General features: G+C 43.9%; 1 protein-coding gene across 2 annotated transcripts; it reads right to left on the bottom strand.

The window, feature by feature from the left end:
* Window positions 1-946: 946 nt before the first annotated feature.
* mthfd1b (methylenetetrahydrofolate dehydrogenase (NADP+ dependent) 1b) lies at window positions 947-22064 on the bottom strand. 2 transcript variants are annotated; one of them, XM_035416072.1, is made up of 28 exons: window positions 21812-22064; window positions 19003-19087; window positions 18144-18203; window positions 17939-17992; window positions 16586-16722; window positions 15713-15813; window positions 15237-15373; window positions 14837-14948; window positions 14573-14700; window positions 13627-13724; window positions 13241-13414; window positions 12882-13018; window positions 12685-12731; window positions 12053-12160; window positions 11779-11853; window positions 11042-11144; window positions 10299-10375; window positions 9881-10021; window positions 9445-9513; window positions 8640-8751; window positions 8282-8421; window positions 7677-7718; window positions 5786-5886; window positions 5240-5417; window positions 4357-4464; window positions 3639-3791; window positions 2413-2524; window positions 947-2063 (listed from the first exon to the last, which is right to left on the bottom strand). In XM_035416072.1, the coding sequence occupies exons 1-27, from the start codon at window positions 21847-21849 to the stop codon at window positions 2435-2437; spliced, it is 2805 nt and encodes a 934-aa protein (XP_035271963.1). In that variant the 5' UTR covers window positions 21850-22064; the 3' UTR covers window positions 947-2063; window positions 2413-2434. The 2 variants fall into 2 exon arrangements, with proteins under 2 accessions (XP_035271963.1, XP_035272772.1); XM_035416881.1 differs by lacking the exon at window positions 21812-22064 and adding an exon at window positions 19331-19471.
* Window positions 22065-23580: the final 1516 nt, after the last annotated feature.

Raw genomic sequence — 23580 nt, 5'->3', positions numbered from 1 at the left:
CTTATCCGTCTGACATACACCACGGCTTTGAATGGTGAAGCGCACATTAGCGCCGTTACGTGTAATTTTTATAAATGATTCGCAGTTGAAAACTGCCATGCAGCTGTGGTCTTTGCATATAATTGGTGAGCGGAGGTAAGGGGAAGAGAGATTGGTCAGGTGGTTGACATCACGCAGGCATTAATAAGTGTAATATGCTAGAGCACATTGGCTGTCACGCAAGCGTTAAATGGTCTGATTGGAAGCCTAGCGCACATCCACGCGCTGAGCTTAAAAAATACACAAAGAACAGACAGACATCAACAGAATGCTGGATTCCAAAGACAAGACTTCAGAACGGTTGCAAGTGTGCGATATGAAAGGCCTACAGACAATGTAGACTCGAGGCAAACATTCGACATGATTAATTTTAGGATCTGGACTTCTCTGGAACCAAATATCAACTCCTGTTAAAAATGAAAGAAATCATCTTCTGAATTACTAAAAAGCAAGTTTATTTCCTAAATCCACTGGTTGACAAAGCTCTCCAGATGGTTCCATTGTACAGGATGTTCATTTGTAGCTTTAGTCAGTTAATTACAAAGCATAAATGTATTACCACTTTCAGTTTTGAAATCGAGCAGCCCCTGTAGCTTGATGCCTTCTCTAAAAAAGCATTTGCCTGCATAAATATTTAATGGTTTAAAAAAATCATTATGGCCTAGTTATCTGGTTTGAGGACGTCACGTTAAATGCTTTGTGACAAGAAATCTCAGAGGGCTGGCTCAGATGTACCATAAAACCTTCTCCCATCACACCAAGCTCTAATGTCGATTGCAGTGGCAGCGATGGCCTTAAGAGTTCTATAACAGATCAAGCTGCTGCTCCACCATCCAGCTTGTCTTTAAAATCAACTCAAATCCAAACACAGCACCTTGCTCAAGTACAGGATTAAAAAGGAAAAAGGTTAATTTATCGGTCTTTAATTCTGAATTATCCCAAAGCCATTCATCATTAGACTACTGAAACAATACAAATAATGCACATACAGTCCAAAGCAATGACAAAGCGTACAGTGGGCAGTGGTGAAGTATAATGGTTAGGGAACTGAGCTTGCAACTCAAAGGTTGAGGGTTTAATTTCCAGCTGAGGCTCTGCCGTTGTACCCTTGAGCAAGTACTTGAACTGAACTGCTTCAGTAAAAATATACAGCTGTATACATGAACTGCACATAAAAAAGGTAATCTGTAAATTGGTCAGGATAAGAGCATATGGATGCCAAAACATATTTCACTGATTATTACTCAAAGCAATGGTTCAACTCCCTTTCATACTGCATATGTGGCTCTTCGCATAAATCTCGAAGGAACGGTTCCTCAAGACACCATATGCTCCAGTTTCTCAAAGCACATATTCCCACTGTGGGAAACGTTTGTTTTTTTTTATTATGGCTAACAAAGACATTAGCAGCAATGGAATGTTTCATTACCCTCTGACAAATGCAAATGAATACCTCGTCTGCACATTCTACCAGGAAGTCTTAATTTAAACCGTGAAAGGGAACAATGTCACTATCACTATGGTCTGGAGATAAATGCCATTAGAAAAGTTTAATTTTGGCTGCCGTTATTATTGTGATATGGGCCATTGCAAATACTTTGCAAAACTAAGACAGACGGGCATGAGTTCAAGGCAGATAATGTGGAGCAACCCAAAAGGTCGCTACAATTATCTTTCAGAGATAGACAATAAAACAACCCTCAGTGGACGTGGTGCCACCACTGATGAAGACATTAACTTTCATGATAGGATCATGCATTCTTCACACATCACTCTCTAAACTGAAAGGCTAAACAGAATTGAAGTTTCCTTTGACAGTGTTTTGTAGGATCAATTTTAATAGTCAGTTTACTGTAGAAAAGAGGCAATCACATCAAATTCCATCAGTTATCCACCGGAAAAATCGAATCACAATATTGGTAGGAGACATGGAAGGTGTCCAAGTTGTAAAGTGAAAATTATTCCATCACATTTCACTAGAATTTCTTGGAGGCTGTTGATCTCCTCCATGCAGCATACAGGTCCTGAACAAGATGAAAGACAAAGGAGATAGGGAATGAGGGAGGGAGGAATGGAGAAAGAGGTCAGGCAAGCCGGTCCTATGCAATAAAGTACTTTGTACATTGCAATACTAGCTTCCTCATTAGTATCAAATTAAAAAGCTACACCTCCTGTGCATATGGAGAAAAAAATAAAGTGCAAAAACCAAAACAATTTTCATAGTGATAATAAGTGTGCTTAGAAGTATGAAACTCAAATTACGGAGTAACTGAATATGGAACAAACATTGGGATTTCACTTTGATTTTAACATGAACCTCTGCCTGCAAAATTACAGTCCGCACTTTCCCACAAAACGTGTCGGCTTCCTTACCTGAACACCAAGAGCAATCCTCTTAGAAGAGGCCGTTCACCTGCTCGGTCTCTGGGTCCAGGTCAATGTCGTAGAAGCAGGGCCTTGTGGGTAGGCCAGGCATTGTGCTCATCTGCACCGCACAGAAAACCAAACATGTTTCAAACCGGCTAAATCCGCCAGGCTTTGTGAAAGATGTGCATGTGTGTGCTGTGCCACACGGAAGGAATTATAAAGTAGCCTTGGAGTGGTTTCTCCGATTCATTCGTGTCTCCCATCACGGTTCAGCTCACTGTGAGACACCTGTTCTCCTTCCTGCTCAATTCTGCATCACCACGTCCGCCTCGACTAAATCAACACGTCTTAATAACTCAATGTTATTTTTAACAATTTATCTGACATAAGCTAATCTGTAGAGGGCCTGAGGCACGTCAAATCCTGCAAGTTTTTACTGTTCAGGGATTGAAGGTGGTTTCACTAAATACACTTTTGGACTTAGGAATTGAAATTCTGCTATTACTGGCCATTTTTGGATTGTGGATCCTTTTTAAGACTGTCACAGAAAAATGGTAACACCCTTGTGACCTGTTAATACAAAGGAGTGAATACATAACTACATCATCTTTGGCCTTTTAAATATAATTCTCAAGGGATCTTAATACTTCACTTCAGCTGTGTCAAATTCCAGTCCTAGAAGGTTGCAGTGTCTTCAAGTATTTGTGGTTTCCTTTGAATTAGCAGCCAAGTTAAGGCCTTGAGAACAAATTATTAGAGAAAAACACTGCAGGACTGGAGTTGGACACCCCTGCTTTATTTAGTTTTGACATTATGAAGTTACTTATGTAGAAATAGAAAAAAAATCCCATTTAAATACATTCTGATTTGACTTTGCAACACAGCAAATAAGAAATAATCAATGGGGGGTGAAAACTCTAAAGGCAGGCTGTGTTGCCGATTCGGGGAATTTCTTAAATTGCAAAGTGTCATTTTCTCAAAACATAATTACACAGCATGTGCAGTATGCACAACAGTTATAACTATAAGTACGAAGGATGATAGTCTACACAACAGCTATTATTCCTATTTCCCACTTATGTAGTGCCGCCTTATTGGAAAAGAATGTGCATATACCACAACAAGATAAAAGCGTACACACATTTCTCTAAGGGGGATGCTTTTCACTGTAATGGTGTGTCAGCAGCCAATGACTTCCTGAATTGTTGGGAAGTTGAAGGTGCAGTGCTCACCGTGCCAACCAGCGGGTAGAGGAATCCAGCGCCCACACTGGCACGGATGTCCCGGATGGGGAGAACGAACCCCGTGGGCACCCCTTTCTTCTCCGGGTCATGGGACAGGGACAGATGAGTCTTGGCCATGCAGATGGGCAAATTCCCAAAGCCCTAAAAACAAGAGAATTGAGCCAATTACGGTTATTTCAAGAATCCAAGAATGAAATATGATAGTGACTAAAGACAATCAATTCAGATCTTTCATTTGCCACATCTAATGGCATCTGTATTTTTCCTGATCAATATAAAATCCACATTTAGCATCAAGGAGTAAATTGACAGAATAACCTTTATAGTTCTACAGTACGGGTTGGCATTTGAACTTAAGATGGTCTGCTTTTTCCATTTAACAGGATATGCAACCTGCAGACATACACACAGTCAAATAGACAGACACACAAATACCTTGGTACATACAAACTACCCACCCCTCCCCCTGCCCATGTTGCTCTCTCACTTGTCTCTCTTTGACAGACTTCTCATAAATGTAATGTCTCCCTTTGTAACCTCCATTGCATTCTCAATTGAAGAGTTGCCCATCAGACTATAAACATGCCAGGATTTCTGGAAAGACGCTCCTCGGGTGGATATGATATGCATACATCTCCTGCGGTACTTCCGGTTAACGGGACCAGCGCATTGCCCCCAGAAGCCAAATGATAATTTGCTCTCTCACCTGTTTGGTGTAGAGTTCCACCTTGTTTTTGGCTTCAGGTAGGAGTTCTACATCATCAGCACCGTAGATCTTCTGAGCTATGATCCTTATCTTCTCAACAATGGGTAGCTTTACGACACACACACACACACACACACACACAATATGTGTATTATTTATCTTTTTGAAGAAGCCTTACACAAGGAAATGCAAATAGTCAATGCTGCACATAAGAATAACCATTTATACAACTGGATGTTCCCTGTAACAATTCAGGTTAAGAAAACACACTATTCAATGGTGCACAGGGCTGAAGTCTGACACACAGGGGTATCAAATCTGGTTCCCAAACAACCACACCTGCCCTGCAATGTGAAAAAATCTATTCAATTCAGGTTTCCAGGGGCCACCACCGTTTGTCGTATTCTGTTGCTGCGTTTCAGGCTCAGTCCCTCCGAATCCCTTGTTCCCCACTGACAGCATTAACTCTGGCACATGCCTGACAGGTGTGGTGCTCTGCGGAAATGTGCTATTTCAAACTGCCAACTCTGGGGGTCTGTGCCGGAATCGTTCTGCCTTTGAGGTAAAATGCTACATGACTGGCAACAAATAATGCCACAGGGCTTGAATTAACATGGGCATAGTGCGTGTTGCTTTGTTAATGCTGTTTTACATTCAAAGCACAGGGGGAATTTGTGCTTTAAAGTGCACATGCTGAGATACTATAATAAAAAATAAAAAAAAGAGCTGCAGTCTTATTATAAATGTGCAAAAATGACTGGTTTTACTTGAATGTGAGAAAGTGGTTGGGGATAATCAGATGCTTTGCATATCTGAAATAAATGCACAGCACAGGCATTGTGTTTGAAATGAACAAAGCACTGTAAGGCATGCCAGCCCTTACCTCCACATCGTAGAGGAACCTGAAATCACTGGGGGCGTTGGCTGCCTTCTGCACGGCCTGCCCTAGGGCCACTGCACCAGCGCCCCCTTCAGCCCAGTGAGAGCAGCGCACTGCATCGAAGGCTCCCGCAGACTTGGCTAAGCGGCAGACTAGATCCAACTCCGCATCCGTGTCTGTTCTGAAGCCACATCAGGCACGGACAAAAAAAAAAAAGCTCTGGGTCAATTTGACATGCCCAATATATGCAATAGATCAAGGGATTTCAAATACAGGGAAACTGCCGTTGTTCTATAGGAAACTGGGACCAAAAGCAAACAAAACACTGTATTCTAGTTCAACGCAATTAAAACCTTTGCCTTCTAGCCTGTGAAGCTCAAACTAAAATGCACCCTTGACCGACTGTGTAACTAGTTTAAAGCTGACCTAATGAAGACTGAGGATACCCACAATGTAATACATCAAGACACTAAAAGAAGAAAAATGGAACAAACAAAGGGTTTGGATGGTTAGCAGGCAGGACGGTGGGTCCATGTCATGGTTACTCACTTGAAGGCGTTCACTGCCACCACTACGGGAACCCCAAAGGCCTTGGCATTCTCCACCTGCTTCTTCAGGTTACTGCAGCCTTTCTCCAGCAGTTCGAGGTTCTACAGGAGTGACGATACCGTTACCATGACAGCATTTCACGGTGGACCACCCTTAACCCCTCCCACTCTCAAATTATTCGGTGAATAATATACCTTCAAACAGGCAGACTGGAGCCATTATGCCAATTAATGTATTTCACATAGAGCTGTACTTGTGCAACAAGCGATCAATATTGGTGCTCTAGAGGCAGGATATTGCTTAACCACATTAGTGACATAGGTCTGGAGTTGGCCAATGGTATTCAGGGAGAATTTACAAAGGCAGAGTGTTCATATTATTCTGTGGAGAACCAAGTCTATTTAAAGGACAAGCATTTACCAATTCTCTCATTTTGCAATAAAGGTTTTGTAATTGTAATTTATATGCGTACAGATACAGCCGTAGAAATGTTCCATTTTGAAGCAGAATGTTTTGAACATTTTCTCAATACTGCTGATGCTATCTACAACACTAGCTAACACAAGGAGCTTATTCTGACTGTTTATACCAATGAATGAGGACTCACAACACTGAGTGAGCATGCAAAGATAATGTCACTAATAATGCGTTTATAAGAGCATAATGGTGCTTACTGAGAAGCTCTCTCATTGGTTCAAAAGATCAAAGCAAATAACTGAGTTGTTTTCTGAGCAAACTCAGGAAACAAAAATCTCAGACAGAACAAGAGGATATTGAGGAAAATGTAGAAAGTAGAAAGGAAAGCTGGAGGCTGATTTTTTTTTTACAAAAACGGTAACACTGTTTGCCAATTAACTTTGGAATCTGGTAAGATTTAAGATGTAACCAGGGGACACTACAGAAACAATGTTGTATTGCATTGCAAATAATGTTGCAACAAAATGATACTGCAAATGTCAGAGTACACAGATAAGTTAGCTGGATTTGCCAGTTTGGCTCACCAGCTGTGTCTTCTCTCACCAGACCTAGACAATTAAAGACTTCAAATGGCCTTTAGACACAGAGGTGGTGAGATCTTACTAATTTCTCAAAGTACTGGTTCTTAAACCCAAATTAGAAATACTTTCTAGTATCGAGACTCAAATGGTAAATTTAGTAACTTTCAGGGACCCGTCAAATACAAATACTAGCATAGCCTGCTGGACTACAGAGTCATTCTGGACTCATCTCATGCACTCCAGCGACACATTTTTGGGTCCCGACCGATAGTTTAAGAAACACGGTCTTAAAGACCCTCAAAAAGCAAAGCAGTTTAAATGTTTATCATACCAGAGTGGCCATATAGGTAGGAAGCATGCACAATACTCTTTTAACCATACAATAAGGGCTGTGAAGAGAGTGTCATCATTTCTACTTGTAAATGGGGCCAGATGACGTTAAACATTTTCTGTTGGTCCCATCTTTCTGAGGAGATACTGAAAACTGCAAACAACGAAAGTCCAATGGCAAAGATTCTTGAACTTTGGCAGCAATAATATTGTACAACCTACAGTAATATTATCAATGTAGATTCCTTGTCTCTCAGTATCAATCTAAAAGGCCAAACAGACTCATTTTTCAGCACGTATGTAAACCCTATCAATATATGGCAGATGATCAGGCACTGCATCATTCTAAACACTTGATGGGCTTCGAGTCCATCAAGTAATTCAAGACCAAGTCCATAGTTTGAGGGCAAAGTGAGTACCCGGTAAAGTGGATGCTACTGACACTGAACAGCTATAAAACATGTCTACTGAGATAGCATTTCTTCAGGATGAACTATTTTACTGGGCAACACAAGATTTTCAACAAGACAGGCCCTTGTCCTTGGGCACGGAGGGCAAATTACCTCCTCTGTGTACTCCTTAGGTAGTGGCAGCCCCGCAGTGACCTGCAATGAAACAGCAGACACCACTGGTAAGTAACAGACACCGGCTGCATCGAAATTAGCAAAGCGGCAGAAGAATCGTCACACCCTCACTGAACCCAATAAGCCCTCATTTTCTCAGAGCCAAACGCACAATTCTCAGAAGGAACACATAACATGGATACACACTGCAGGGCAGAAAATTAATGAGGTGTTTCTGAACAACTTCCACAAAGTAGTATTACCAAGGAGATTAGCATATTCTAAGGACTGCATTTGTATTCAAGTAGACACAAAGTAGAAGATGTATAAAGACACTGAATGAAACAAAAAAAGGATCTTCTGTTTGTATAAACTAGAAGTTATTCCAGGTTGTGTACATTTGCTACCTTTAAAGGCGAAGTCTTAAGTCCAAACAAAATCTACAATTCCAAATGTTTTACAATAATAAATATAATGAATGCACATCTTGGATTATGTGCCACGTAATAAAATAGTGTTGTGGGCTAGTTTAGTATTCATATAGACATCACAGACGCTTTGTAGGGCCAAAGTCCTCTGAGGACCTTTCCCCTGCGATCACTGACCGTGGGCCCGCCTCCGTGCATCTTCAGGGCCCGGACCGTGGCCACCAGCACCACCACGTGCGGCCGCAGGCCCGAGTACCGGCACTTGATGTTGAAGAACTTCTCCATGCCAATGTCCGCGCCGAAGCCAGCCTCGGTCACTGTGAGACGGGAGCAATCAGCAGGGAAACACCCGGAAAGGGAACGTGTACCTGGGCTCAGGGCACTGCTCGGGGGCTAATGGGAATACTACAGCACTTCAGTGTGCAATTACGAATGTCATACTCGTGCATTTACCCCAGCAGGTACATTAATACTACTTACGTGTCACTCGAATGAAGTAAAACAGGCGGCAGGATGAACAATCGGACCGACTCACCAACAAATCCTTCAGGGCCCACCAGCTTCAAGGCGATTTTATCGGCCAGGATTGAGGAGTTGCCGTGAGCGATGTTGGCAAACGGACCTGCGTGGACGAACACGGGCGTTCCCTGGAGAGAGGAGAGCCCTCGGAGGTTAAGCAGCAGACAGACGTCTCACACTGCACAAACACAGCCGCATATCAACAGGCCCCATTCTTTCCCATTTCATACAAACCCCACCGGTGAATCCCACAACAGACTGACTGTGATTTTTACACGTTGAAACAACGGTTAATTAGCAGACCTGTTACAATATCCAACATGAAGCTTCATTTAACATGGCCATTAGCAACCTCTCCTGTTTACAACATAGGTACTGTAATACCAAACCACAAATGTGAAGAACATAAAAACATAGAAAACACAATGAAGAGAACAGGCCATTAAGCACATCCATGCTGGTCCTACAGAATAGGGAGAGGATGAATAGAGGAACCACACAGGGAAGACCATCTTTGTGATAAAGGCACATTGTGTAAAAGCCTACCAACAGTTATGAGTGAGTTTGTGGGTGGATTTCTTTGTATGAAAATACTGCAGAGCAACCCAAACAGCCTTAAAGAAATCTAAAATAATTGGCAAGTGTGATCTATGTGACACAATAGCAATCACTATCCCCTGACACCTTCACTCCCATGCTCCTTTGCACCTGGTTACACCCTCAGGTAGAGTGCCAGCCTCTGAAGACAGTCCCTGACAGCGAGCAGGCAGGGCATGTGAAGCTGGACATTGTTGGACACCATTGCTGCCTGTTCTACCCACCTCCAGAGTCTGCATCAGGTTAGGCTTGATGGCGTCCTTCATCAGCACCGTCAGTGCCCCGCACACACCCTGTAGGGGGCACAGGATTGGTGCCTTTGAAGCACAAAGGACAGACCGACACCCCCCAGCCTCCACGCCATCCAAAATGTAATCACACAATCCTCAACATCAGCATCGGAATGCAACACGGCCTTGACATTCCAATGCCTCCCCTATATTTATTGCTGCTCTTTACAAGCTGTTCTGACCTGCAAAATGTTTCAACAATGTTGCACTCACTTACAATACAGCAAGTAGCAAAGTTATCTAAACAACTAAGAACTAAGACAGACTGTTCCGGTTAGCATACAGTATCATATACTGCCAGAGCACACAGCTGGCTAGGGGCGAGGCACAGGATAACGCTGGACTGCACAGAGAGCACGTGGCCACTCACCAGGTCCCCAGTGGTGACAGGTTCCCCGCTCCGGCTGCTGCCCACCACCATCTTGGCCAGCCGCTGCCGCATGTCCTCCAGGCCGCTGGTCAGGGCCAGCACGGCCATTATCTCGCTTGCCACCGAGATGTCGAACTGCGTCTGGGGGGAGCACAGTGCACAATTTGACCCAAGTCACAGCTGCCACTCATGTTGCTGGCTTAGAGTTAAACCGTACAGCATCAAAGGCACTGCTACATCTCTTCACTGTCAGTGAGAAATTGGCTGCACAATAACGTCTATCGTTTCATGATTCTGAAGGTGACACGTAATGTAGGCCACTGTAACTGGATTGTTTGATTTTTCTTATCAGTATTGCGTATTATCTAACACTGCCTGTAGTGTGCCAAAGTTCACGTTTCCGAGCTCGTTTAACTACCGTCCTTGTGAATCCCTTTTCTGTAGCAGACTGGCCGACTGTGATCTTCCTGAGGAACCGGTCATTGGTGTCCATTACTGCAATAAAAGCACAACTGTATAACCATAAACCACTGGCAGAAGTGTCTAGACTAGTTATTGCTGTGTTTACAGGCGCTATTAGCATTGGACTGCCAAGACTTTAATAGTATATCATGCTGCAGTTAGCATAAGGACACTACGTCCACTGACCAGCCTAAACTGAGGACAATACAAAAGTATACAGGACTGATAGATAAATTAGTGAAGATGGCATAGATTTAGCTCTTTTGATTCTGCACTTGTCTCCCACTTTGCTCCAAATCCACTCGATACCAAAGTCCTGGAGTGAAGAGTCCCAGCCTATCCCTGCACTAAGGCTACTGTAGAATGTTCTTCTAGTGGCTTCGTTAGCCACAAGAGGCTCAAGATCTTCAGCAGTCTCAAATCCTTGAATAACTCCTAATTTAAAGTCTTAATAAACATCCCAGCTGGCCATCCCAAGATCTTTTTCTGGCTTCTGGCTTTAGATTTTCTCCAGAAAAGATCAATTTTCATGTACTATGTGACAACTTATTAGTAAATGGAATTATACAAATATAAAGAATGATTTTCTGATTGATCTCATATTTAATCAACCTGTTTTATGGTGTGTACACACACATGCACGCGCACGCACACACACACACATGCACGCACGCACGCACGCACGCTTTGGTCCGGTACCTCTCTGCCAGGTGATGGTGTCTGGGTCGATGTCCAGCCGGACAAAGCGAGTTATCTCCTCCTCTGTCAGGGTAGAGGGGTCAGATTTCTCAATGCCCAGCCTCTGCACAGAGAACAAAGGAAAACACTCAGCGCTAGCCAATGAAACGTCTTATCTCTTCATGCATTTGGAGTGTCACCAGTCTCTACAGACTCTGGAGATTGGTTTTGCAAAACTCTGATTAATGACTGGCTAGTACTGGGGCCAGATGAAGAGAAGATAAGAGATCACAGACGTTAAGGCATGTACATATTGCTCGACAGATCCTGTATTTAAAAAATGAGGTGTACAAACACTTATTAATGAAGCTCTTAGTACTAATCAATATTATAATTAAAAACAGGAGCTTATACCAAAAAGGTTTCTCAAACTTTGGCCCAGATGTTAACTGTGGCAAAGCTGCAACACTGCGTGGCACAAATCACCTTGTGTAAAAAATAAAAAGAATCTGCAGATTATGTGTACAAAAATACGTATTGAGTAATTAAAATTTTATTACTGTGCGATAGAATATCTTTATTATGATTTACAATCTTGATAGGAGTTTTAATGGGAAATTTTTTTTTGTGTGCCAATTTTTTGTTTGTTGTTGCCCCTGTTACCACCCAACAGTTAAGACATGCTGATCATATTGTTCAAAGGGTTGAAAACCACTGAAAGCGAGGGACTAAAAAAGAATTGAAAGAAGTGTGTTCACCTTCAGTCTGTCGAGCTGGATGGGTGAGAATTTCCTCTGTCCAGCGTTCAGGGGGACCAGCCGGGTGAACAGAGCCTGAGAGAGAGAGTGACAAGCAGGGAACAGGCTGGATTACTACCTCATGCCCGCTGATGTCAATGCATGCTGGAGCCACTGTACATTGAATAAAAATAAAGAAAACACCAAATAACTAGCAGTAACACAGTATGAACGGGTCAGCGTCTCCAGTCACAAGGGCACGATGACAGAGCAGAACGGCGAATCTGGTCCTCACCTTGTCGGACTGCGTGGACTCATGGAACATGCGGGCGTCGATGGCGGCAGCCACCAGGTTGTTAGCGGCAGTGATGGCGTGGATGTCGCCGGTGAGGTGGAGGTTGAACTAGAATCGACAAGAGGGGGGAAGATTTGGAACTGGCGCCATCTGACTGCATTGCAGAAAACATTTTGTTTCACCAGTGTATTCAACATGCTTAGTCAGAATGATACGCAGTAGGACAACAGACACGCAGTAGGAAGAAATACAATGCAAACTGCAAATTCACAAACGACTGCCACCAAAACATGAATTTTTTCTTTAAATAAATTTCATTACTTTTATTATCTTTTTACTTGAACATAACAAATCAAATTTCCAGTCGAGGTGACCTTTTTCAACAAGAACAAAATGGGAATTTTTGTTGCTTCACAATAAAAGATAATAGAGAACGATCATACCTGATGGAGCTATTTATTCACTCTTACATGCAATTTGTTAAAAAACTAGATATTAGCTGAAGCAGTGGCCCATGTGGTAATTCATCTGCCTCTGGGTGCACAGCTCAGGTCTTTAACTACCACAATACACTGCCACCCTTCATGAACCCCTTCAGAGCCTATGTATGTATCACAAGGTCAATCCAATACCTCTTCCATAGGGATGACTTGGGAATATCCACCTCCAGCAGCGCCACCTGTGGAAAATCTCCAAGTTCATTATCACTGAAAAAATTTACCGTAAAACGTATGCATTTCCTGAAAGTATCAAGGTACAAATCAACTGCCATCCTTCATTTATTACAGACTAAGAAAAAGATTGCGTATTATTGACCAATAACAATGACCTTTGATCCCGAAGGTGGGGCCCTGGGAGGGCTGGCGAACGCAGGCGAAGACGTTGAGTTTTAGATGTGCCCCCAGCGCCTGCACTAGCCCCACTGTGGTGGTGCTCTTCCCCTCCCCCAGAGGGGTGGGCGTGATGCTGGAGGGAGACAAAGGACATTGATTGGTCAAGAAGAGATTACAGCAGCAGTGCCAAAGCAGCGTTAGAACTGTCATGTGAAACCATAGCGACTCACTACTCTCCTCTCTGCTGCTCTGAATCAAAGGTTCTATGCGATGAAGGAAGTCATGCGCTGTTCCCCTAATCGCAGCATGAACGGAGTTAATGAGTGAGTGAGAGACAGAAAGAGAGGGGTCTCACCCTGTGACGACCACATATTTCCCATCAGGCTGCGCCTGCAGGCGCTTGATGGTCTGCAGCTGGACCTTGGCCTTGGTTTTCCCATACAGCTCCACCTCGTCGGAGAGCAGACCGATCTCCCTGGCCAGGCGGTCGACGGGCTTGGGTGCGCAGGAGCGGGAGATCACAATGTCGCTGTGAGTGGCGGGGGTCACGCCATGATTTATTAACAAGCAGAAACAAGAGCGGCAAATGTCACCAAGCTCCTGAGGACGGCACTTCCCCATTCCTCAGAAAAAACACGAGCACAGCCGAACCTTCCTGTCCAATCGACAGCGTACATTATTTATCATCAGCCGCGGGGAATGTTACCGGCTGAATAGAAATGCCCTCTGCGTGAGACCCACCTTGGCACAGGTTTCTGCAGGTTCAGCTTGGTATAGGACATGCTCCACTTTCCCGGCTGGTGCTTTTGAAGGAAGCGCTTGGCACTCTGCACCGTATTCTGAGAAAACAATCACACTTGGAATAAAGAACCACGGTTGAACGACAAGCAATTACGGTTTAATTTCTGCAGACTGTGTGACCATGCCGTGCTGAATGCGGAGAACTGCTGCATTTAAACAAGAGAAAAAGAAAATTCCCGTTTTATCATTTGGTTTCCCATATAGTACAGCCATCTTTGCCAAGTAGAAAACACTAGTATCGTCAGATCTTTTTTGGAATTTGGAAAGTCAATTCATATTTATAGACCCATCCCATTGCCACAAAGTCCTGTGAATTCACACTAGCATGTGCTCTCCTTAAAAATGCATGGAGCCAGCGTGTGCTTCTCCTGGCTCTGCAGTCCACCAGCTGAGCGGAGCAGCCGTCGTGCTGGATGACCAGGGCACTTATGCAGCCGCTGAAGAGAAGCTGCTGGCTCAGGTTCTCTTGCGCAGTGATGCAGGGAATACCCAGCCAACCGTAGCCCTCCCTGTCTGCATAACTCTGCAAGACTTCCAGCCACAGTTGACCCTGGCACATCAGGGAGACTCATCACTGTCCCAACAACTAGGGCTTTAGCAGGACAAGCATGCAAGAAAATCCTTGCCTGCTATCGTTTTTTATAATGAACAGCAAAAGTTTCATATTCAAATGGCCTGCAAAAATCATAATCCTAAACTAAAGAAGAGGGGGCACTGGAGTTTCAAACAAAACTGTCAAAGCACTTATTCTGATTGGAAATCTTCATGACTAATTCATGGCACAACTCCTCTCTGAATGGATCTTTAATATGACCAGATGTGATCGGCTAACCCTTTGTGATTGGCTGGTGCCTACCCAATCCCCCGATTGCGAGTGGCTGCATACCTGCATGAGCATGGCGACAGTCATTGGGCCCACGCCCCCTGGGACGGGGGTGATGAACCCCGCCCGCTCTTTGGCAGAGGAGTAGTGCACGTCTCCCACCACGCGCTTCCCGCTCTGCTTGGTGCTGTCTGGGAGACACAGAGACAGAGGGCACCCTCAGACAAAGCCTCAACTCTGATCCAATGGACACGCTACAGATGAACGACCTCACAATCTAAATAACCAATTGTAATTCTTGACCCAGCATTTTGAGAGGGCACCTACCTGGGATGTGATTGATGCCGCAGTCGATGACCACCGCTCCCTTCTTTATCCACTCTCCCTTCACCATTTCCGGCTTCCCAGCCCCAACGACCAAGATGTCTGCCCTGCCCACCTGGGGAGGAGGAGGAGGCAGCACTGTTCAACTGCAGACCACACTGGGGCAGTGAAGAACTTTCAGGGGGGACAGGAGTTAAGAACCAAACAACATCAGGCCAAATGACATCCTCACAGGCTAGCTCAGCTATCGCCAGAACCAGAACTGAGCGCTTGCTATTTCTATAGTTAAAGGCGTTTTGGTGCCTCTTTGTGGGAAGATGTTTCTGTGGGAGGCTCTTTGTGTCACTTGCTGGTTCTATGGTGTCTCTTTGTGCAAGTTGCAGGCCGGGAGCGAGTCTCTTACTTCGGCAGCGAGGTCGGCGGTTCTGGAGTGGCAGGTGGTCACGGTGGCATGGCTCCACAGGAGGAGGTCGTGCATGGGCGCGCCCACGATCTTGCTGCGCCCGATCACCACGGCGTTCTTCCCCGCCACGGACACGCCTACGCAGACCACACGGACAACGAATGACTCAAATTCCCCAGCGCTGAGATCTTTGACCACTTCCCTTCTGCCTGCCTTTCGCGGATGCCTCAGTCTAAGCTTCGTGCTTTCACTGCGTGTGCTGAGTTTCATTTCATTACTTAACATTATTCATGCATCAGAACACACACACCACACATTGCCCTCCAGCAGACGCACGACGATAAGAAAGTGACCTTGTGCTGCAATGGCTGAGAAAGCCAAAAAAACAGACACAGGCACTGATCCCAGACGCAGCACAGACACCGATGCCAGCGCATTGCCTTCCCCGTAATGAATGGATTTCATGCGGCGCCCACCTGTCTGTCTGATGAGCTCCATGCAGCCGTTGGGAGTGCAAGGGATGAAGCAGTCGCCCATGTCCCCGCGAGAGAGCTTCCCCGCGTTTATACTGGTCAGACTGGGAACGCGCACACACACAACGCACGCACAAACACACAAACAATAACACACACATACACACACAGAAAAAATAAAAACATCAGATGACCTCAATATGGCTGATTGGCTGCTGTTCATCTAATAGCACCTATCTCCCAAAGACTCCAAAACTCTGCTGGCTATTTATTCCTTTCACTCTGCAGGTCACTAGCTGGGCTGCGCAGTCAATGCATGCGCAGCCGATGCAGACGGTCTGCAGGCACCCAAACGGGAAGTTGCACTTGCTCAATGAGACGACGACAGTGGCTGAGGCCCACCCCCGAGTGACACTACGGCCAATCATGCGCAGACCAACAGTGCTACTGGCCAGCCAGGACTGGCACAGTCAGCTTCGATACCAGACTTTAGGGTGCGCCACTACATTGAAAGTCAGTGCTGCTCTCCAGCATTGCTTAATGAAATCTGTCCTTGTGCCCAATCCGTAATACAACATATGCTCTACTGGAAAGGAAAGCAACAAAACCGCATATGCTAAATAATGATTTCCTGGGCATAAAACAGATGCAAGGCCCCAGAGTGCCTGCAAACAGTGGTGTTTGAACTATTGAGCTTACCATCCAAAGAGCACAGCTTTGGCCATCTGGCCAGAGCCTCCATAAGTAAACTGAGCTCAGCTCATGAGAGCCAGTAGAATATTACACGCAATAAGGCCTGGCAGAGAACCCTCTGCTTTCTCTGGAGAGGCTGAAAATCACATTTTCATAGCATTGTTTTGGGGAACAGGGTCTCACCCGTCAACATCCTTCTCTGGTGCCACAGCGTTGGTGACCTTCTCGGTGTCAATGCTGTGGATGGAGTCCAGGGGCAGCTGGACTATCAGGCCATGGAAAGCAGTGTTCTCGTTGACCTCCGTGATACTGCGCAGGACCTGAGGGAGGAAGAGAGTGAGAGGGGGAGATCACAGAGTGGAACAGGCACATAATATCTTCAGCACACTAGAGAATACCAAGCCCCAACTGATCCACCAGTAGAACCATGCACCCTCTTGGTTACTGTTGCTATGCTGGACAAGTTTTTTTTACATAAACAACGTGAGCAGATGGCAGGAGGCAGCTTTTGCTGTGTTTCCCTGCTTTTTTTGAAAATTTCAATTTTGAGTGATTTACAACATGCTCTCCTAAGCTCCACAAACCACAAACAGGGGATATAATGCAGCTACAATACAATCAATACAATTCACCTAACAGTTCATTTGCAACTGTTCATAGCTAGCTAAGAGACCACCTAGCCATCATAAGCAGCATCATGACAGGTTTAGGGTACAATGCAATATATGTCACACAATAGTAAATCTAGTTAACATGTGTAGGAGTCTAGGTGACTAGCTATAAAAGGAAGACAAGCTGCTAGTAGAACAGCCTGCCAAAGATGATCCGCATGCAGCCAGCTAGCTTAAGCAATGGCATTATTAACTGATATTTTAATTAGCCTATATAAATGATGTAATCAGGATTACAACATATAACTATGATAGGCTACTATTCTACTACTCATTACTGTGTAAAAACAAGGAAATTCCCATTCATCATTTTGGAATACATACAGAGACTGAAATGGCACATCCATTTACCCTTTTATTATTAAATTATTTTTGGACCTTTATTTAACCAGGATGTTCAATTGAGAATAAATTCTCATTAATAATGACAACCTGAATGACTATGAGGATAGGATGACTATGAGCCTGGGTGGGAGAGGGGGGGGGGGGTCCCTGGATCAAAACTAGTTGAAAACCCCCATCCAAGGCAAACTGCTCAAGTAAATATCTGAATGTACGGTCAACATACTTGCGGGGGAGGCTGGGTGCACAGTGCAGTATAATGATTAGGAAACTGGGCTTATGCTCCGGTGCTCCTGTTTACTATTCAGCTACTGAATCGCCTCAGTACAGATATCCAGCAGTATAAATGGATGGGGAAAAAAGTCATCTGAGCAAGTTTCCCCAGATAGGAGTGTCTGCTAAATGCCATAATGAAATATGTAAAACTGGAAGCCATTTAGCTGCTTTTTCTAAACAAATAAGTCAATGCACATCAAAAATTTGAAAGAATTTCAGCAGAATGGCGCCCGTGGAAGGTACTCACATCGTCCTCTGTTGCAGTCTTTGGCAGCCTCAAATGTCGGGCATTGATCCCAATCTTGAAGAACAAGGACAGTGTTAAGTTACGTGCAACGGACAATTCCTCTAGATGTAATACAGCCAGAGTGTTAACACTGTGACACCATTAAAAGCGCAACCCCCTGAAGAGACCAATTTCATCAACCGTGTGTCTGTTTCCCCCTCTTCACCTCAGCTGCAGCTTTCAGCTTCATGCTGATGTAGAGGTTGGAGTCATCTCGGTCCCCCACCTGGAAAGCAGAACGTGACACTCTTTAATGATATGACTCAAGAGGCATACAGCCCCTAAATAAACCGTGGACCCACACAAATTTGACCTAGAAGCAGTGCCCGTTTCTACTTAAATATAACAACTGCGGCGGAATTCTGACTTAACTTCAATCCAATATCACGTATTTCTGAGCTTAGCCCGTTTCCCCCATTCAGAACTCCCGCATTATGAATTAACATGTGACCGAATCCCAGTTCCATTAAAAACAACCCCCTTTCGCAGTCGATATGTTTCCAGGCAATATACTTCAGTACAATTCATGTTAACCTGATTCAACAGAAGGCTAATTAAAAAAAAAAGAAGATATTTCAAACTGCCTTCTGTGTAAATTACATAATGAATAGCAAATTGTTACAGCCATTCTTCTGACTCATTTATACTAATAAATTACCTAACTACAGAACTATAGAAACTGCAGCTGTTAAAATGAATTGATATTGAATTCACTCGTGCTTCCATTGTTACCACATAACACTAACAATGAATCAGTCTATTTATTCGACTGCCTTGGTACAGCAACTCTGAATTAAAATGCAGAAATATCAGGCATTAAGGGGCTCAAGGATGGAGTGTTTTCCAAAGCAGCACCAGACAACAAACCTTAAACTAGTGGGGGAAGGTCACTAATATAAAATGAAGCTTTACCTGACATCAGCCTGAGGCAGCAAGTAAGGAAAAAAGAAAGGAAGAGTGAGGGGTAGTCAAGAGCACAGTATCAAAGAGATTAGGTGTGTAACTGGAAAGAACCTCTCACAAACCTGTAATACCACAAGGCCCGGGTGAAAATCTGGCAACTGGCTCTTCATCTGCTCCACATCCTTCTTTAGTTGCTCTCTCACCAGCCTGGTAACGACAGGACACCCCAGTCAGTCCAGCAGGCCCAGAGAAGCCGTCGCCCAAGGGACATAACCGTTATGACCGTCTTGTACGGAGACATCTGGGTTCCTCCGAGCACTGCAGCCAATGCCCTCATATCCTGCATCCCTGCATTTGTCTAAATATCATGGTGCTGCCAGAATGGACAGTTCTCTGTAGTGTGGAGGGGATAACACAAAGCAACACACAGCATAGCAAGGGAATGGGCACCTCAGATGATCATGCCATGTCTGTATGTGTTAAGTGTCAGCAGGCTGAGGACTCCAGTGTCACCACTCCGAGCAGGGCCGCCTCATGCTTGCCCACGGCATGCCTGTGGCGTACTGTCAAGGCTATGGGAGCAGATCCTGCAGCTAAGGAGTCAGACAGAGCTGTGGCAGACAACGGTTAAACAGCGACCAAGGAATAGGGCTGACTATGGGCAAGGCCCAAGAGGGCCAATCAAAACACAGGCAAGGCCCAAGTGGGCCAATCAAAATGCATGACTGATGGGAGTGAAGGATCTTTTTTTGGACACACGAGGACACAATCCAGTGAGCTGGTTTGGTGCGAGGCCAGAGCGCTTTGCCGCCTGCTGCAGAAGAACCACCCTTTCATGTCTCCTCGGCTGTGCTGATGACAGCTTTTAAAAGTCAGATCACATCTCGCTTACTTTGCTCACAATGTTTCACATCAATGGGGACAAAGAAAATCTCTCCTGGTGGTGACAACTCATTAGCACAGAATTGACAGTGTGTGGCATACGTGCTTAATATATAGGACAGAAAAATAATGGCTTTACCAGCAGTGAATTCAACATTAAGGTTTGAAGGACAGTTAAGTACAAAGACAAACAAGCTTCATGGAGAGGGAAGAATTTATTTCTATCCTTTTCATTCCTTTTAAATGCGGTAACATTCATTTTAAATGCGGAAAGAGTCTGGTATTCATAATCATGGGTAAATGGCAGCAACAGATGATAGGATCTACTTTGTCACAGAAAAAAAAATCAAAGGAACATGCATTTCATAATCTAACGGGACCTTTGTGCACTGTACAGCTTAGCGTCTAGAACAAGGATCCCAATCACAACCCAAAACAGACATAATTACATTATATTTTGCAATGGAAAGCTTAGGTTGTGTGTATACATTCATTCCAGACAAACAGAATAGACTAGAGCATCTGGCGTTCCACACAGATGGCACTGGTGAACAGCCTGCACTTCACCAGGATTTACAATATTCCCTTTATCCAGTCAGTACTGCTCTGATCTGATAAAGGAGAGAAGAGCAACCTTTGTGCTCTGATCAAGACCACAGGGTCACAAATAAGACACAGGCCAGGCAACAATTTGGCTTAATTGTAAATCTGTTACATGACTGCTTAATGATAACGGACATACCCACAATGATAAGTGACCTGAACAAAAACATCTGTAAAGTACGTTGGCAGACACACAACCACATATATGCAATACATACATGCAGTGAACTGTCAGACCCCATTGCCTCCACGATTCATGAATTGCCTCAGTCAATGTGATTTGGGACGGGAAACTAAAAGGCTCACTGTGAATGGAGGAGAATGGGTTTGAAAGACCACCCTTTGTTAGATCAGTAACTAATTGCTGGTGGCAAGGACAAAATGAAAAGCACACTGCTTAGTCATGTGACACGTATCAGTTTTTCACAAAAAGGACAGGACATGAATACAGCCTACTAAATGAATCGAATTGCAAGGAAGGCCTGCGACGTCGAAGGTATTCCACAGATTTAACTTAATGTTATTTCACTTTGAAGAGAAGTGAAAGTTATTTGATGGCAAGTGTTTAAATAAACGTACTGAGCCGAATAGAAATTCTCCAGCTTCATTTTCTTACTATTGTACGAGAACAGTTATCGTGTTCCAGCGTCATTTACAAAAGGTCGCTGTCCATAAGATGCAATGACCAATAGTCCATTCATTTGCTAACTAGCCAACAACCTCTCGTTTCACATGTGCAATAAATCCCACTAGAGCGTTAAAGGCAGCTATTGTCAGCAAACTAACGCTAAGATGCACAGACTGTGGCTATGCCCGAGCAATGCAGACTGTGGCTCACCCTGGGCAATCCACAGCAATGGGCTTAGTAGCATGCATAATTACGATAGCTAGCTCCGTTCATCTGGCCGTGACTTCTGAGGTAGCCACTGCTAATCGAAAAACAACTGGCGAACTAGCCGGCTGTAACTACATCCACAAAATATACAAATAATAACCCGTAGCAGTATCGTTGCACATAACCACTTAACTGCAGATAGCCAACGTTAGCGAAACGAAACTCAGTCGCAACCTATTTTTTACAGTCTCCGGTCGCAAGTTCGAAGTTCCACAGCACATGGCTGCTATAGTTTGAAAGTCACAACAGTGACTTCTAACTGCAATTCAGAGAGTCACTGGTTACATGTTATGCTACAACCAGCTTTACAACTGTATAATATCCATATTATTATTAATAATAATCAATTGCTTCTAATCCCAAGTACAATGTTGCTAACGTTAGCGAGCCACTTTCAGCACGTGGAACTCCAACCGCAATATTTGACGTCGGCTACATGGTCTCTTGGTTTCTCGCAAGCTAAAACACAGCTAGTTGGTTAGCTAACGTTAAAATCTACGCGATCGTCAAAATGAGCAGCAACTACACATAAAAAAATAACGTGAACTCACGCAGAAACTTCTTTTCCGCTGATGATTTGGGCAGACATTGTTGCAGTTCAGAGTAAGCCGCTCTTACAAAATTTGCTTCTGTGTGGATTCACTTCAAGATTTATTTTGCTAAATCAAGTTCTCTTGACTGTTGTGCCACCTACCACATGGCATTTCAATGCTAAATGCTTATGTACATTCAGATCTTGTCTAATCGCGGTTGCACGGTACGGAGGTGGAGCGTCCTGAACTAGCCAACACAGTATTTGCGAACTTACGAACTCTTCCCGTCTAGCAATTTACGACAACCAATCCAAATGTGGCGGTAAAACGGCTGACACGCGAATGTTACAAAGTGCAAACTGGTTTATCGATTGCAAAGTCTGAACAGAAGTGTGTTGCTTTCTGTTAAACTTGGTTATTAAATGTAAATGTGTACTATACACCAGTGTAGCTGGCAGTATAGCGTTGCAGAATGTTACCAGGTACATGGCTAGACCCTTAAACCAAAGCTGTCGGCACTTATTCTATCTAGCCTATGGTTTAATGTTATAGTTCTGCAAGAAAAGCAGCGCATTTGACGGATAAATCTTTGCTATTTGTATTTATTTAGTAATTGTTTTGTTGTAATGTAGGTTCTAACAGAAGTAATGTAAGATGGACGCCAGAGAAATACTATTTTGAATTGGCTCATTTCTGTTCATTTGATGCAGACACATCTACTGGTCTTATACTCAGTTTGATCATAGTACTTGTCAATTTATCTTCAGGCATAGTTTTGGAATTTTATATTCAGCCCGGTCTAATCTTCATGTCACCTGTTGGTCGCTCCTGGTCTACACTGCCCCCAAACCTGCCAGACCCCTCTGGTCTTCTCCCATTCATCATATGGCATATGCATTGTAACCCCCCAAGGATATTCATGTTATTGGTCACAAATCAGCACAGTAATGGTTTGATTGAAAAGCCCTGAATCTAGGGCAGTGTTTCCTAACCTTTTTCTCTCCGCGGCACACTTCCCAAATTTACAGAATCTCATGGCACACCACTCTCAAAAGCATAAAAAATAAACACCCTGGACCCCTCTCCACATTGATGTGACGTGCCAACAGTAGGCCTAAATGTTCTTTTGGGGTTTTAATTAAGCGATATGCATTTTAATGACATTTATTTTGGCTTTTGTTAATGGGATTTGTTCAAGTTTTTTTAAAAATTCATTTGAACATTAAACATTTTTTAAAGGATTTTTCACACGGCACACCTGACCTTGCCTGACGGCACGCCAGAGTGCCACGGCACTGATGATCTAGGGCATGAGCTGGCTGTTTCTTTAAGAAAAGTCTACTGAGAACTTCAGTTTCCTTTATTTTCACGGTAACTTTTTATGTGCAGGTTTTTATGTTAAAGAATTATAAGATCAGCCACATGTAAGACAGCTGTGTTTATGGTGACAATATTTTTGATAATAAATATTTGTGGCACATTTGCTAATGGTACAGATACATTACACCACTGTATGGTTTGTGCTTCACTCCAGGCTGCACCATTGTCAGCTGTGACCCACTAAGTTTGTGTCTTGATAATTTGTGCCATCTACTGGCAGTGAAGTGTGAATGCAAGTAAATGGTAAGCCTTTAACGATTTGGCCTTGCAAAGCAAATTTGTCCAAAATATAAAACCTTTGGTTAGTTTCACTCAAATAAATTTGATTCCTGTTTTTATAATTCACATTCTTGAAATGTTGGGCTTGACAGTTTTAAAGACCCTTGGAATTGAAAGTCTGGCGCAGC

The sequence above is a fragment of the Anguilla anguilla genome, chromosome 1 (genome assembly GCF_013347855.1).
Source record: "Anguilla anguilla isolate fAngAng1 chromosome 1, fAngAng1.pri, whole genome shotgun sequence".
Classification (NCBI taxonomy): Eukaryota; Metazoa; Chordata; class Actinopteri; order Anguilliformes; family Anguillidae; genus Anguilla; species Anguilla anguilla.
Note: the sequence above shows the minus strand (reverse complement) of the source record. Positions and strands in the feature narration are given on the sequence as shown.